This window comes from Erythranthe guttata, chromosome 2, assembly GCF_056151865.1.
Source record: "Erythranthe guttata isolate IM_541 chromosome 2, IM_541, whole genome shotgun sequence".
NCBI lineage: Eukaryota > Viridiplantae > Streptophyta > Magnoliopsida > Lamiales > Phrymaceae > Erythranthe > Erythranthe guttata.
Genome location: NC_142534.1, coordinates 6,220,936 through 6,236,466, shown reverse-complemented (window position 1 = coordinate 6,236,466; position 15,531 = coordinate 6,220,936). Strand labels below are relative to the sequence as shown.

The 15,531-nt window shown below is 34.8% G+C and overlaps 1 protein-coding gene across 1 annotated transcript; it reads right to left on the bottom strand.

Annotated features, from left to right (window-relative positions):
- Positions 1–7,222: 7,222 nt before the first annotated feature.
- LOC148772204 (uncharacterized) lies at positions 7,223–7,911 on the bottom strand. The gene is made up of 3 exons (XM_088814928.1): positions 7,825–7,911; positions 7,467–7,715; positions 7,223–7,378 (listed from the first exon to the last, which is right to left on the bottom strand). The coding sequence occupies exons 1-3, from the start codon at positions 7,909–7,911 to the stop codon at positions 7,223–7,225; spliced, it is 492 nt and encodes a 163-aa protein (XP_088671054.1).
- Between the last annotated feature and the right edge of the window lie 7,620 nt (positions 7,912–15,531).

The window sequence follows — 15,531 nt, the reverse complement described above, 5'->3', positions numbered from 1 at the left end:
AAAATCTGAAAAAATGATAAATGTAGGTAAAAAAATCTTAAATGCAATTGGCTATAATGTTGAATGCAGTTGGACGAAAATTGCAAATAAGGGCACAATGGTACTTTTGCCTCTGTAGGGGTAGTTCAAAGGAAGAATTTTAGGGGTGGATCTATCTCTATATATTTTCTATACTTATGGGTGTACATCAAATGGCCCCCCATCTTTATATATAAAAGAAAGGTTTTGCCCCGAAAGCCTAAAAACGATTTTTTCTAAAAAAAAATTATTTCCTTTATTTTCCCATTATTTTTATAGCACATTCAAACTTATATGTCTTTCCTTTTTAATTAATTTTTATTTTTTCCTTATTTTGTTTGATTTCAAAATACACGTCAGTTTAAAAAAAATTTTGTTTGCTTTATTTTCTCCTCTTTTATGGCTCACATACAAACTCTTCTTCTTTTTTATACAACACTTTTGTTTATTTTTATTATTATTTTCTTTTTCTTTTTCTCTTCTTCTTTTTTTGTGTTTCCCTTCCAATACTAACTTTTCTCTCCATTTTTATAGCACACGTTTTTTTAATTATTTTCATCTCCTTTTTTTTTTTACGCTTTCCTACTAAACATGATCAACCTTGAATTTTTTTTAAACGTTTTTTTTAATTATTTTCTTTTTGTTTTTTTTTTCTTTTTCCCTTCCAGCACTAATTGTTCTCTCCTTTTTTATAGCACATGTTTTTTATTTTTTTTTCTTTCTTTCCTTCCCTGCTAAACACGATATGTGAATTGTTTTTTTGTTTTTTCTTTCTTCATTTTCCACTAAATATGATCTTCAACTTCTCTTCTTAACTGCCCCACTTTCTGGACAAAGTCTTTTTCAAGGATTTGTAAAACTCAACCCCCATAAATTTTCCTATACATACACGTTACCAAGAACATCCAAGAACACTAAAGTGGTGTTTGCAAACGTTTGCAAACACCACCTAAGAACACTATCACTTTATAGAGATTATTATTATTATTCGTTTCGTCCTCTCTTTCATCACATCAATAATCTTCAGCTTAAGCAATCAAATATTTTTGTCTTTGTTAACAATTCAATTATGTTATTTGTTCTTCGTTTTCTTAACATTCTTTATAAAGTCTTTGTTTACCTTTTTCTTTATATTATGTGCAGCATGTTGTAGACGAAAGAAATTTGATGGCTAAATTTAATGGCATTCCCGTAATTATGCATTGAAGATATATGCCATATAAAGTGACGTACAAGTCGTATCAATTATATATTTTCTTTTTAATTATTAAATTCCTAATTTCTAATTTAATTGATAAAAGATATATATATATATATATATATATATATATATATATATATATATATATATATATATTAAATGTCAATTATATGTTTTCTATTTTAATATTAGGAATTTTAGTCATAATTTAAATAGATAGTTAATTTTAAATATATATTGACCAATATGATTATTTCTTCTCTCTCAAGTTATAAGAGATAAATATCAATTAATTATTGGTCAATAGAATGGTTTCTTCTTTTTCAAGTTAAAAGAGATAAATATCAATTTAAATCAGGCCAATCAGATCGCGCAACGTCATCAACAAGGCCCATCAAGGACTCTTGTTCTACCACTATAAATAGGGACCCTCCCTTCACAATTCACAACTGAAAAAGCAGAAAACGTATGAGCAAAATTCTCTCTACAATTCAAGAAGCAAGGAAGAAGAATTCGTAGGAGGTAAGATTCTCTCTCTACATTCAAAGTGTTCTTCGCCAAACTCAAGGTGTTCTTGAGCAAATTCAAGGCGTTCTTCATGAAATCCGTTCTTCATGAAATCCAGCGTTTGATCCGAGATAACGGTGCTAAACCTTCGGATTAACGTTAATAAATTCAAGTCAAGATCATTGGAAGATTTAAGGGTCAAATCCATCAAGAACCCCAAGATCCTCAAGTCAAAACCCATCAAAGTTCAGCGTTCGATCCGAGATTCAAGTCGCAAGACCCTCGGAAAACGTTATTCAAATCCAAAATCCAATCCGTAGAAGATCAAGTCAACGACCCGACTCCGAAAATTCAAGTCAATTATATATTATTTTGGAGAGAAGAATCAGATGATTAAAATAGAGATTTTAATCCACAATTTATTTATTTTAATTCAATAAAAATTATCTTTGTTCAATATTTCTTGTTTATTTATATCGCAGATAAGAATTTGTTGTTACATGTATGTGAAGATGCAAGTACCAATTAAATTTTCGACATTACGTACGCTAACTATTTTCTCATACTGTTCTTTTTATGTCCTCTAAACAATATATTTTTTTTATACCAAACTGGAAAATAATGTCTTGCATATACTTACGTTGTAAATAATTGTTTAAAAATCCAATGGAGGATTTTATGTAATTTTCATATGGTTTCTTAACTAGTAAAATCAACAACAATTCCATTAAAACAAATCATTCGCTCCTTTATACAATATTTGCATTTAATCTATGTTTATTTGTCTTCCTAATTTTATCCAAAAATTATCCTAATTTTTCCGTTTGTAGGTTATATGTTTATTGTTAAAATTGTAACGCCGCAAAGAATAGTAAGTTAATTTTTTTTCTTGTCAGTCTATATATTTTATTATTATTATTTTTTTTTGAGTAATTCAAGTCATTACAAGGGGAAGTAGGGGAGGGGGACTCGGAATTTTATTATTATTTGACATAAGAGAAGTCAAATCTCGAAATTCCTTTTTACAAAATTCTATATTTCATCGCGTTCTCTTAATTTACACATAAAATATGTTTTCTGTTTATTTTTAACTTAAATTAATTATAATTGTGTAAATAATGATTATATTTCATAAAATGATAAAATAACAACACTTCATATAATCATTTATATATATCGAATAAATTTATCATGTCATCGATAATTCTCCCAAAGCCTAAAACCTTTTGCATCAAAATTTAACTTGGTTTTTTTAAATACAATTATTTGAATAAATAAGGTGTTCGCTAAAAAAATATAAAATTATAATTTATTACTTTAAATATTATGAATGGAGAATGGGGTCTTATAATCGGTCTATCTTTGATAAAATTTGAGAGAATTTTGGTTAAATAAGTTCTCACTGAAAAAACTAATCCAAAACTCAAAGTAGACAACTTTTGTAGATAAAAATATTGTAGAAAATTGTCACTAAGTTGTAGATATTTCTATGAACTCCCTACAAATATGTCTATTACACTTACATTTAGCATTCTAAAACGTATCTTTAACATTCATTGAGTCAATCTCAAACCTATGATTAAATCAATTTTTACTATGCATTATGAGGTTGAGTAGTATTTAAATATGTCAACATTTTTATTTTTAATCCTATCAAACAAACTTATTAACGCTTACAGTAATAGTAAATCTCATATATTCAAGACCTCGAAAATCGCAGGACCGACCTTGCTCAGATGATGTTCTAGTCCTATCAACAAATCACGGAAAACTATAACTAATAAATAATGAAGAAGTTGGAGATAACATACTCAGGAAAATTTGTTGAAATTCTTATTTAAACGATTGTTTTCGTAAGGGCATCTCCTTACTTGGAGGAATTTGTTTTTAAGTTCTTGTATGATCTTCGAAGCAGAGATGGATTAAATATTTTCAATCAAGGATGAAATAGGTTTTCCTCACAATCACCTTAAAGCGTTCAAATTTTGTGACTATTATGGTCGTACAAATGAAGTTGAATTGGTCCGCTACATTGTAGATAACGGTCCTGAGCTTGAGAAATTAATTGTCGATCCCTTCGGATCAATAGCTGAAGACGAGTTAAATATGAAAAGAAACGCGAGGAAGAATGAAAACAACAGTTCAGGACGACTACCCAAGCACATTGAATTGATTGTTCTATAAGTCAGATTTTTACCGTGTCATTTTCGCACAAAAAATTGAAAAAGAAGAAGATGGATAACTCTCTCTCTAGAGAAAACACTCTTTGAGACTTCTTCTCCGACATAATTTTTTCTTCTTGAAGAACAACCACCAGAACCACCCCCACCTCCGATCCAACCTAACCATTTACCTAATCCACTTCCATCTGTTACAACCCAATTATACAGTAAAATCAATTTAGCACATAACCCACCGACCTACAATCTGACAACAAACAACCTACCGGCCCATAACCCAGATTTTGAGATCTTAGAGTCACATATGCAAGGTAAGGTTTATTGGAAAAACTCGAGTTTAGTGGATACAATTGTCACATAAATTGATCGTTCATCGTATAAAGAAATACTTATGAAGGAATCGAAGCACATCTACTTTCCAACATGGTTTGAGCATATTGATGAAGACCAAATCATGGAGAAAATAGATACTCCTGTTTGTAACTAAGCAAATGTCCCAATTGTTGCTTTTGAGAAAGAAGAGGTTAAGGAACTCTACAAGCCGCGGAAAAAGGCTCTCATCATCCATACTCTTGGGCTTAGAAAAATAATTTCAGATCTAGACATCTATTTACATTGAATATGGAAAACAAAGGAAAAAACTAGTATTACCGATCTTGACAAAGGTTTTTACATTGTTTGATTTCTCATGTTATAATAAATAACCAAAAACAGAGCATCAAATATGAATTTAGTACATGCTTTTGTACTAGATGTGAAAAAATTGGACATTTTAAAAATCAATGTATTGGAAAAGAATCAAATGAAGTAATAGTTATAGATTCTCACATAGTCAAAAAATGGTGAAAATTTCCAAGATTGGCAATTCATTGATCGAAGGTTGGGTTTCCAAAGAAGAAAGTTGGTCCGTAAGCCAGGTATAAACAAAACTAAGGACAACTTCCAATACGAAAAAAATAAATTATATGCCAGAAGAATAGAGGGCAAATCATAAAAACAAAATTTTGATTAAGAAAAAGATAAGCACGCGGAGAAGTTAAGTAAAAAAATAGGTTACAAACATGTTACTATGCATACCAAATTCACTGCATTACAAAATCTAGATTTATTGGAGAACAATGGAGAAACCGAAGAACATGAAGAAAATTAGAAGATGATGACAATCTCTTACGTCAGCAACAAGAAGGCAAAGAAGGAACCGATCTTGATATGGACGGTGACAACTGTCATCTTTCTGGAAAACAACAAAGGACAAAAAGAGAATTCTCTATACCTTTAGAGAATCAACCGACTTGGGAAAACAACAAATAAACTTTCAACTCTAAAAAGTTCACTTACAATCCTAATGACGTCAACGATGAGTCACATCAACATTTGTATGTACTAATTCGATTTTCTCGGGTAAATTACTATGCAAAGTAACCCCATGATCTCAACCCTCAACTTCGAGCCAATCGTGGCAGAATCCCATCACTATCCGGACCCTTCAATTGATCCCAAGCCTGACTCTTACCCAGGAGAACAGAGTTCACAACTTAGCAATGAACCAACCCATCCACTGGGTTTTGAACCCTTTCAATTTCAATCGGTTTTCCCCCAGCCCAAATAAAAACTTCCAAAAACAAGCCCAAAACCTCCAAGACCGCAACCCACAAACATCTATAAAGTAAACTAACATTAAACCAAAGGTTGTTATGAGCTCCACCTTATCTTAAATCTTCTAACTCTGATAATGAGAAAAACCTGCAACAATGGTAACTCCCCAGTTAAGAACAGCGGCGGCTCTAATATTCTAGGGTTGATATGAAAAATTTCTAGAGTATACAGCTAATATATATTAACCTAAGAGTAACCAAGAAATGGACAAAAGTTGTCAGCTCCCTCCTTGTCTTCTTATACTGCCAGCATGTGAAGGAGTTGAGGGTTGTGTGTGGTGCTTCCCATGCAGATCAGGTGCGCCTACGCCTCTGATCTCTCCAAAATGACACCGTTCTGTCATTCATTACTAAACTTAATAAAACGCTGAATTATAAAAGCGCTCCCACGCTTATATAAGTTGGATGACGCCATTTTATTCACGGATTTAAAAATCCGTTTATTCGGTTATTACACTACTCTTTCCTTTTCTTAAGCCATGCCTCATGGCTGAAAAGTGGGAAACTTCTTCCCCATCTCATTTGCGTTTTCCCAAGTAGCCTCCTCCTTGGGCATATGAATCCATTTCACTAACCACTGCACCAGGGCAGTATTGTTCTTCTTGATCATTCTTCTTTCTAAAATTTCTTCTGGCACTAGAAGAAATTGTCTGTTTTCATCAAGGGGTGGTATATTGGTAGATACCTGAGCATTTGTCCCTATATGTTTCTTTAGTTGCGAAACATGAAACACTAGGTGCACTTTGCTGTTAGATGGATGACCAAGCTCATACAGTACTGGTCCAATATTCTTAAGAATGGGAAAGGGACCACAGTACTTTTGAGTGAGCTTCCATAAGTGGCTTTTCCTCAAGCTCAGTTGTTTATAAGGTTTAAGTTTTAGATAAACTAACTCCCCTTTCTCAAAATTCCTTTCACTTCTGCTTTGATAAGAATAGGATTTCATCCTAACTTGTGCTTCTCCTAGTAGTTTCGTCAATTCTGAGTAACCCTGTGGTGTTCTTCCATCCACACTCTGACTCCTTCTGAATTTTTGAGCAAGTGGGGACCATATCTCAATTGTGGTGGTTGGTAACCATACAGAGCTTCAAAAGGTGTCATCTGGATAGTAGAATGAAAAGTGGTGTTGTACCACCATTCAGCCAATGGGATCCAGGAGCTCCATTTCTTTGGCATTTGCCCACACATGCACCTCAAGTAAGATTCCAAAAATTGGTTTACTCTCTCTGTTTGTCCATGAGTATTGAGGATGGAATGTAGTGCTCAGTTGTTGTTGCACTCCTAAGGATTGCATTAGCTCCTTGCAAAAATGGCTTGTGAATATGGGGTCTCTGTCAGAAATGATGTAATTTGGCAGTCCATGTAGCTTATAGATCTCTTCAATCAATACTTGAGCCAGAGAATAAGCTGTCACAGGTTGTGACAGAGCTATGAAATGTCCATACTTGGTAAACCTATCAACTACCACCCATGTGCTCTCTTTCCCATGAGATTTGGGCAGTTTCACAATGAAATCCATGGTAATGCAACTCCAGACACCCTCTGAAATAGGTAAAGGTTAGAGAAGTCCTGGTGTTTTAACATTTTCATGCTTACTCATTACTCAATTGGCAGATGTGGCAATTCTTGACCCATTCTTTTACTTGACTTCTGAGCCCAGGCTAGAGAAACACCCCTTGGATTCTTTGGTAAGTGTTCTGGATTCCAGAGTGCCCTCCTATGCTTGTTCCATGCATTTGCTCAATCAAGTTCTTCCTCACTTCTTGTGGACTCCCTACAAAGATTTTGCCTTTGAATCTTATAATCTCCCCATTGTACTGGTAAAAATGATACATGAAGTGACCTCAATGATCAATTAGCAATAATTTCTTGCGGCTCTTCATCATTATCATAACTTTGTATAACCTCTTGAATCCACATAGGTTGGATTACTGTCACTTGATTCAATGTTATCTCAGTTTCTCTTCTGGAGAGCGCACCAGCTGCACTATTCTCAGTTCCCTTCTTATACTCTATGGTATAGTGGAAGCCCAGTAGTTTGGTTACGTATTTATGCTGTAATGGTGTAGAAAGTTTTTGTTCCAATAGATATCTGAAGCTCTTTTGATATGTTCTTATCACAAAAGTTCCACATATGAGGTAGGCTCTCCATTTCTGCATTGACAAAAATATTGCTAGGAATTCCTTTTCATATATGGATAACCCTAGGTTCTTAACTCCCAGTTCCTTACTTAAGTATGCAGTGACCCTTTTGCATCAATACTGCTCCAATCCCATAATATGATACATCAGTCTCAACCACAAATTTATCTTTAGAATCTGGCAATTGCAGCACTGGAGTAGTAGTCATAGCTTCTTTCAGTTTCTCAAAAGCTCATTGGGCTTCCAGATTCCACTGGAATTGTCCCTTTTTCAATTTTTGTGTTAATGGTTTGGGTATCTCCCTATGTCCTTTCACAAACTTCCTGTAATAACCTGTAAAGCCCAAAAATCCTCTAAGATCCTTCACAGTGGTGGGGATTGGCCAGTTCTTTACACTGTCTATTTTGCTAGGATCTACTCCCACTCCCTTTTTAGTGATGATGTGTCCCAAGTACTCCACTTGTCTTTGCCCAAAACTGCACTTAGTCATCTTGGCATACAATTGATTTTTCTTGAGCAACTCCAAAACCTTTCTCACAGGTTGTTGGTGAGTTTCCATATCAGGGCTGTAGATGAGTATATCATCAAAGAATACCAACACAAAATCCCTCAGATGATTCCTAAAAACATCATTCATCAATGCTTGAAATAAAGCAGTAGCATTAGTGAGCCCAAAGGGCATCACCAGAAACTAATAATGTCCAGCAGAAGTTACAAAAGCAGTCTTCTCTACATCTCCTTGGCTCATTCTAATCTGATGGTAACGAGCTCTGAGGTCAATTTTGGAGAACAACTTAGCTCCTCCCAACTCATCCAATAGATCATCAATTAGAGGAATTGGGTATCCATCTTTGATGGTCATGGAATTCAGTTTCTTATAATCCACACAAAACGTTCATGATCCATCCTTTTTCTTCACTAGCAGCACTGGTGATGCAAAGAGGCTGTTACTGGATTGTATGATCCCATCATTCAACATCTCTTGCACCATGGCTTCTACTTCTTTCCTTTGTATGAATGTGTATCTATTGGGTTGAGATTTGAATGGTTGAGCATTTTCTTTGAGAGGAATTGAGTGTTCAGCCTTCCTAATTGGTGGTAGCGCAGTGGGATTTTGGAATACTTCAGCAAGTTCACTAATCACTTCCTTGATTTAAGTGGGAACTCTCTTCTCATTTTTTTCTACTTCTGAGTGTTGATCTCTCTACTGCGTAACATTTTTTGTAGTTCATCCCCATCAATCATCTGGAACCCTTGAGCATCACCTCTTTCCCTTCATAATTGAATGTAATAGATTGGACATTGTTATCAAAAGAGAGTGGTGCAAACTTCTTCATGAAATCCACTCTTAGTACTCGATCACATCCCCCAACTCCAAAAGAGTCACACTGATCTCAAACTTGCATCCACCATCTCCGATTGGAATGCTGGACAGAATGAGTCACACTCCAATTGGAGTTTTCCAGCCACCTTCACTTTAGTTCTTTTGTTGCACACTCTGACACATTTTAACCTCAATGCAGTATGAGAGTTGTTAAGTGTATATTTTTACACTTTATCGTATCTTTTTATTTGAGCTTTTGGTGTGTTTTAACGATAATTGGTGCTTAAAAAGTTGATTTATTGTATTTTAGGTACAAATTGAAGAATTGGAAAAGTATGGGGTCAAAACTGCAATTTTGGCGAAAATATGGGTCAAAAGTGAAAATATCAAAATTCTGAAGATTTAAAGCTCGGACCCCTGTCCCAGTTTTAGTGCAAATTGTGGGACCCCCGTCCGAGACTCCGAAGTTGCGCAGTACAGGAATTTTAATTGCACAAGGAAACTGCCTTCTTCCCCAAGTTTTTCACCCTATATAAGAACAAGCCAAGCACACAATTGAGATCCATCTTTTTACGCAAATTCAAGAGCAAAGAAGATCAACGAAGATTCAAGCATAGTTTTTCTTATTTAATTTATTTATTTTATTTTATTTATCATAAGAATTACGAGTAGCTAAGTCTTTATTTCTAGGATTTTATTTGGAACCCTATGTGGGATTTATGAACCCTTTTCTATGATTTTATGCAAGTTTTAATTCCGGATTATTTCTTCTACTTGTTTTATTAAGTGCATGAACTTGATCAACTTATGTGCTTTTATGTTATTGTTAATCGCATGAATCGGAAGATCGGGTTAATAATTAGAACTGTGGTAGAAGAGCCTTTGTGGTATTAACATAGGAATATAGTTAATCTCTTAGGTAGCCATTATTGAGATTTGTGCTTAATGATGTGTTCTAAAATTAATTGCATAGGAATATAGTAATTGAATCTAGAGTATTAGAATCGTAATACACGCGGAAGCGGGTTATGATTAAATTAGCATCTCAGGTTAATAATCCGGGTTAATTGCTTGCATAATTGAAAGAATTGGGGGAATAATAATCACATAGGGGGAAGAATAAAATCCTAGGCTTGCTTATCTTGATTAAATCTTCGCTTTAAATCGCTTTCTTGTTTTTTCTTGTTTTTAATTTATTTTAATCTAGTTAATTCTCTCTAAAGTCAAATGTGTAGGGTGGGCTTGATAATAATTGGTAGAATTTAACGTCTAGGATTAGATAATTAAATATTCCCTGTGGGTTCGATATCCAGACTTTTAGTCCACTATATTACTTGTACGATACGTGCACTTGCGTGTAGGTTTTCGGCCAACAAGTTTTTGGCGCCGTTGCCGGGGAATATTTTAATTATTTATTTTATTCTAGCTCTAAATTTGAACAATTTTCACGATTCACCCAAATTAATTTTTTTAATATATTTTTTTTTCTTTGGTTACATGTCAGGTTACAATTTCCGCGCACCTCAAACGGGATATGAATGGCTTCCGTCTGGCGAATACCTCCAAAATACCTATGATATGCCGTCACTTTGTTCAATATGTGGTGGAGATCATTACACTAACCAATGTTGGTATGCACCGAAAGCGAATAATTTCATAGATAGCACCAACGGCGGTTATTGGAACACATACACCAACACGCCACGAGAACCCACTGTTCAGGAGTGTTATTTGAACTCCGTCCTTGAAGAGTTTATGAAATCCACTCAAGCATCTATCCGAAGACTGGAGTTACAGTTGGAAGAATTCAAGCGCCAAAGGTCTCTTGAAAATATTTCAGACGATATCGAGAATGGTTGCAACAAAGAAAATCCGTTTGAAATTTGTAGTGAGAAAAATCCTTTAGACCTAGGAAATAGTGTCGATGAGAGGGAAAAAGAAATTATGAAGACGCTTAAGGATGATGAATCTGACACTGCAATCGAGCTAAACTCCAAAGATGTCTCGGAACAAGAGAAGAAGGAGATGGATGTGGTTAGTGCAAATATTAAAATTGAGGATATTATTGTTGTTCATGACGTGGCTTTGAAGGCATCAATAGAGGTTGATGAGAAGACGAATGTGTTTGAAGTGGAGGTTATACGCGGACTTGAGGTTTTTGTGTACCGATTTGAGGGAGCGGGTGATGAAGACCCCATCTTGGCTTCGTATCGATTGATTACAACCAAGAAAGATTACAAGCTAACGTGGACCCTGACATATTGCAATCCTATCCCTGTATCGGTTGCAATTGAAGTGACAAAGCTCATGGATGGGTGCGCAATCTACAAGGCTTTGGATTGGACATAGCGATTTCAAGAAGCAAAGTCCGGCTGAAGACTTTAAACTTAGCGCTTCTCGGGAGGCAACCCGAGCTTTATTGTTTTTCGTAGTTTTCGTTAATTTTTCGTTTCGTTTTTTTTATTGTCATAAGCATGCATTCTAATTCACTATTTGAATTTTACTTTTCAGGGTCGAAAACGTGATCGAGGGTCGAGTCGGCCGTCCGTAAAAAAAAAAAAAAAAAAAAAAAAAAAAATTGCACCATTGCCTGTGGGACGGCCGTCCCAAAAATAGGTGTAAATGTGGGACGGCCGTCCCAAAACCAGTAAGGAGAAAAAAATAGGCTTTATTTATTTTTATTGCTTTTATCGTTTTTTTTTTCCAGAATATAAAAAAAAAAAAAAAAATGCTTGAGTCGAATGCATCGATGATTTATGATGATGAGAGATGATCAATGTTTGATGATGAGATTGCTTGTTTTGTGTGATAAGGATTTGATGTTTAGCTTTCGATTCAACGGGACTTAGAAGCGAATTATTGTTAGGATTCACATTTTGTGCATCGCTTTGGTTGAATGTTTTGTATTTTAAATTTGGACTTAATTTGTGCTAGATCATGCTATGTTCGGTTTTAAGACTCACCTTAGGAAATTTATGATACGAAGTATTGAGTAGTGAGTGATTTGGGATATGATTTCGGCCTTCTTTGAACCGTTTGAGCCTTTCAAGCCGACCTTTTTATCGAAATTATCCTTAGAACCTTGATTTGAGCCTCGGAGAAAAGGTGTTCTTTCTTTTAGCCAATGTGTAAGGTATAATAGGTGGAGATTCTTGAAAATTACCCCTTGGAGTTCGGTCGAAAATTTTTATAAGGTCCTTCTTCTTCTTCGAAAAAAAAAAAAGAAAAAAAACGAAAAGAAAAAAAAAAGAGATAAATATATATGCTTCTATATATATATATTAAATAAAAAAAAAAAAAAAAAAAAAGAGAAGAAGAAGAGACTAGAAGGGAGAAATAAGGACTAGTTGTTGAATTGTTTTGAAGGCTCGATCCATTGTCTTAAGAGCAAAAGTGGAGACTTTTGAACTCTTAAGAATCGAGTTTATTAAAGTCCTTCAACGTGAATTCATTGTTTCAAACGCCTATCTTTCAAATTTTGGCGTAATCACCTCAATTCAAGAATAATAGCCACATATACCCATATTTCCTACCTCGAACCAAAGAGCCTAACAATTGAAAGCCACAAAGCCCCAATGATCCCAATAGCTTAATGTTCAATATTAGTAGAGTAGAATAATTTGGTGAGTCTTTGGAGTCAAGCATATGCATGTAAGTATAAATTCTTTCTATCTTTAATTTGCAAATATTGGATGCTTGAAGCAATTGTATGAATTGTTGTTTTTGGTAATGGTGAGTGACTAAGTGTTGTTGAATTTTGAGCTCGCGAATGCCTAAGAATTGTCATTATAATTACAAGTTCTGAAAACGTGAAGTTGATCATTGATCTATGTGATGAGATGTTAAAGTTGAGTTATTTGCTTATTGGTAGATTTTGCTTGAGGACAAACAAAAGTTCAAGTTTATGGGTGTGTTAAGTGTATATTTTTACACTTTATCGTATCTTTTTATTTGAGCTTTTGGTGTGTTTTAACGATAATTGGTGCTTAAAAAGTTGATTTATTGTATTTTAGGTACAAATTGAAGAATTGGAAAAGTATGGGGTCAAAACTGCAATTTTGGCGAAAATATGGGTCAAAAGTGAAAATATCAAAATTCTGAAGATTTAAAGCTCGGACCCCCGTCCCAGTTTTAGTGCAAATTGTGGGACCCCCGTCCGAGACTCCGAAGTTGCGCAGTAAAGGAATTTTAATTGCACAAGGAAACTGCCTTCTTCCCCAAGTTTTTAACCATATATAAGAACAAGCAAAGCACACAATTGAGATCCATATTTTTACGCAAATTCAAGAGCAAAGAAGATCAACGAAGATTCAAGCATAGTTTTTCTTATTTAATTTATTTATTTTATTTTATTTATCATAAGAATTACGAGTAGCTAAGTCTTTATTTCTAGGATTTTATTTGGAACCCTATGTGGGTTTTATGAACCCTTTTCTATGATTTTATGCAAGTTTTAATTCCGGATTATTTCTTCTACTTGTTTTATTTAGTGCATGAACTTGATCAACTTATGTGCTTTTATGTTATTGTTAATCGCATGAATCGGAAGATCGGGTTAATAATTAGAACTGTGGTAGAAGAGCCTTTGTGGTATTAACATAGGAATATAGTTATTCTCTTAGGTAGCCATTATTGAGATTTGTGCTTAATGCTGTGTTCTAAAATTAATTGCATAGGAATATAGTAATTGAATCTAGAGTATTAGAATCGTAATACACGCGGAAGCGGGTTATGATTAGATTAGCATCTCAGGTTAATAATTCGGGTTAATTGCTTGCATAATTGAAAGAATTGGGGGAATAATAATCACATAGGGGGGAGAATAAAATCCTAGGCTTGCTTATCTTGATTAAATCTTCGCTTTAAATTGCTTTCTTGTTTTTGCTTGTTTTTAATTTATTTTAATCTAGTTAATTCTCTCTAAAGTCAACTGTGTAGGGTGTGCTTGATAATAATTGGTAGAATTTAACGTCTAGGATTAGATAATTAAATATTCCCTGTGGGTTCGATATCCGGACTTTTAGTCCACTATATTACTTGTACGATACGTGCACTTGCGTGTAGGTTTTCGGCCAACAAGAGTCCAAGATACTGTGTGAAGCTCTAGTGTCCAGAAGTATAGTTATAGGTTGTCCTTTGTATTTCCCAAGTATTTTGAGTGTGGTTTGAATGACCTGGCCAGTAATATCATTGAGGATATTTGCATACATAATTCTGCTACTCCTTCTGCTATTTCTTCTACTTCTTCTTCATAGATTTCATCATCTGGCAATGGCACACACTCAATATGGAAAACCTTCTGCACCTATGTTCAGGAATGTATCTCTCATCACAATTGTTGCATAATCCCTTCCTCCTTGTTTCTTCAATTTTGGTCTAGTCAATTTCTTATTATTTACCCCTCCTCTCTCTGTCTGTTGGGCTCTAGGATCTTGTAAAACTGGTTTGTAAACCTTCAAATGAGTAGTGGTAGACTTCACAGCGCTCTTGATTTCTTCAGTGATATGATCAGCATCCCCCTCTTGTAACTTGGCTTGTTGTATGGCTTGGGATAGGGTCATACGTCTCATCATTTTTACCACATTCTTGATGCTATCTTTGAGCCCTTCAACAAAGCATTCCTGGTAATAGTTTTCGGTGAATGATCTATGTTTCTTGCTCAGAAATGCTTTCAGATGTTCAAATTTCAATCTATACTCCTCCACTATAGTAGTCTCTTGGCGAAGTCTATTGAATTCAGCAGTTAAGCTGACTCCTTCATCTTCTATAAACCTATCCAATATCATATTGGTAAAATTCTCCCACCCCAATCCTTTCAATTGCTCAATGTAATCAGTGTACCAATCTTCAACTCTTTCCTCTAGATGCATGGATGCAAATTGCACTTTCTCCTCAACCAAGTTCTAGGAAATTCCCCATCAAACTTTGGAAACTCTACTTTGACAGCTCTATTTTCCCCTCCTCTACTAGGGTAATTAAAATTTCCCACTTCTACACGCATTTGGGGTTGTGTACTGTGTGTGTTTTCAGAAAACCGTAGAGGATTTTTAGAGGAATTACCTTGAGTGTAAGGAGCTTTTCCATGGTTCCCATTGACAGCTTTCACCAGCTCTCACACCAGCTTACTTAGATCATCAATCTTCTGGTTAGTTTCCACTATTCCTTTAGCCGTTTCAACTTGGAAATTGGTGTGTATCTCACTCATCTCTCCTTGAATCCTCTTGTTGAAAGCCAGTTGTTCATCTACATAACCCTCTGCATCAGATCTGGTGTTATCACTTAACCATGTTCTCACATGACTCCTAGTCATCATTTAAGGTGAGGATGACCAGAAACTGTGGCTCTAGATACCAAATGTTATGAACTCCACCTTATCTTCAATCTTCTAACTCTGATAATGAGAAAAACCTGCAACAATAGTAACTCCCCAGTTAACAATGGAGGCGGCTCTAATATTCTAGGGTTGATATGAAAAATTGCTAGAGTATACAGCTAATCTATGTT

Bases quoted from the DNA above. Each gene is read 5' to 3' on its own strand.
- LOC148772204 (XM_088814928.1), bottom strand. From the start codon at position 7,911: ATGACTACTACTCCAGTGCTGCAATTGCCAGATTCTAAAGATAAATTT. The intron at 7,716-7,824 runs GTATTGATGCAA...TTGTCAATGCAG, and splicing joins CATATTATGGGATTGGAGCA to AAATGGAGAGCCTACCTCAT. The intron at 7,379-7,466 runs GTTATACAAAGT...CATTTTTACCAG, and splicing joins AACCTATGTGGATTCAAGAG to TACAATGGGGAGATTATAAG.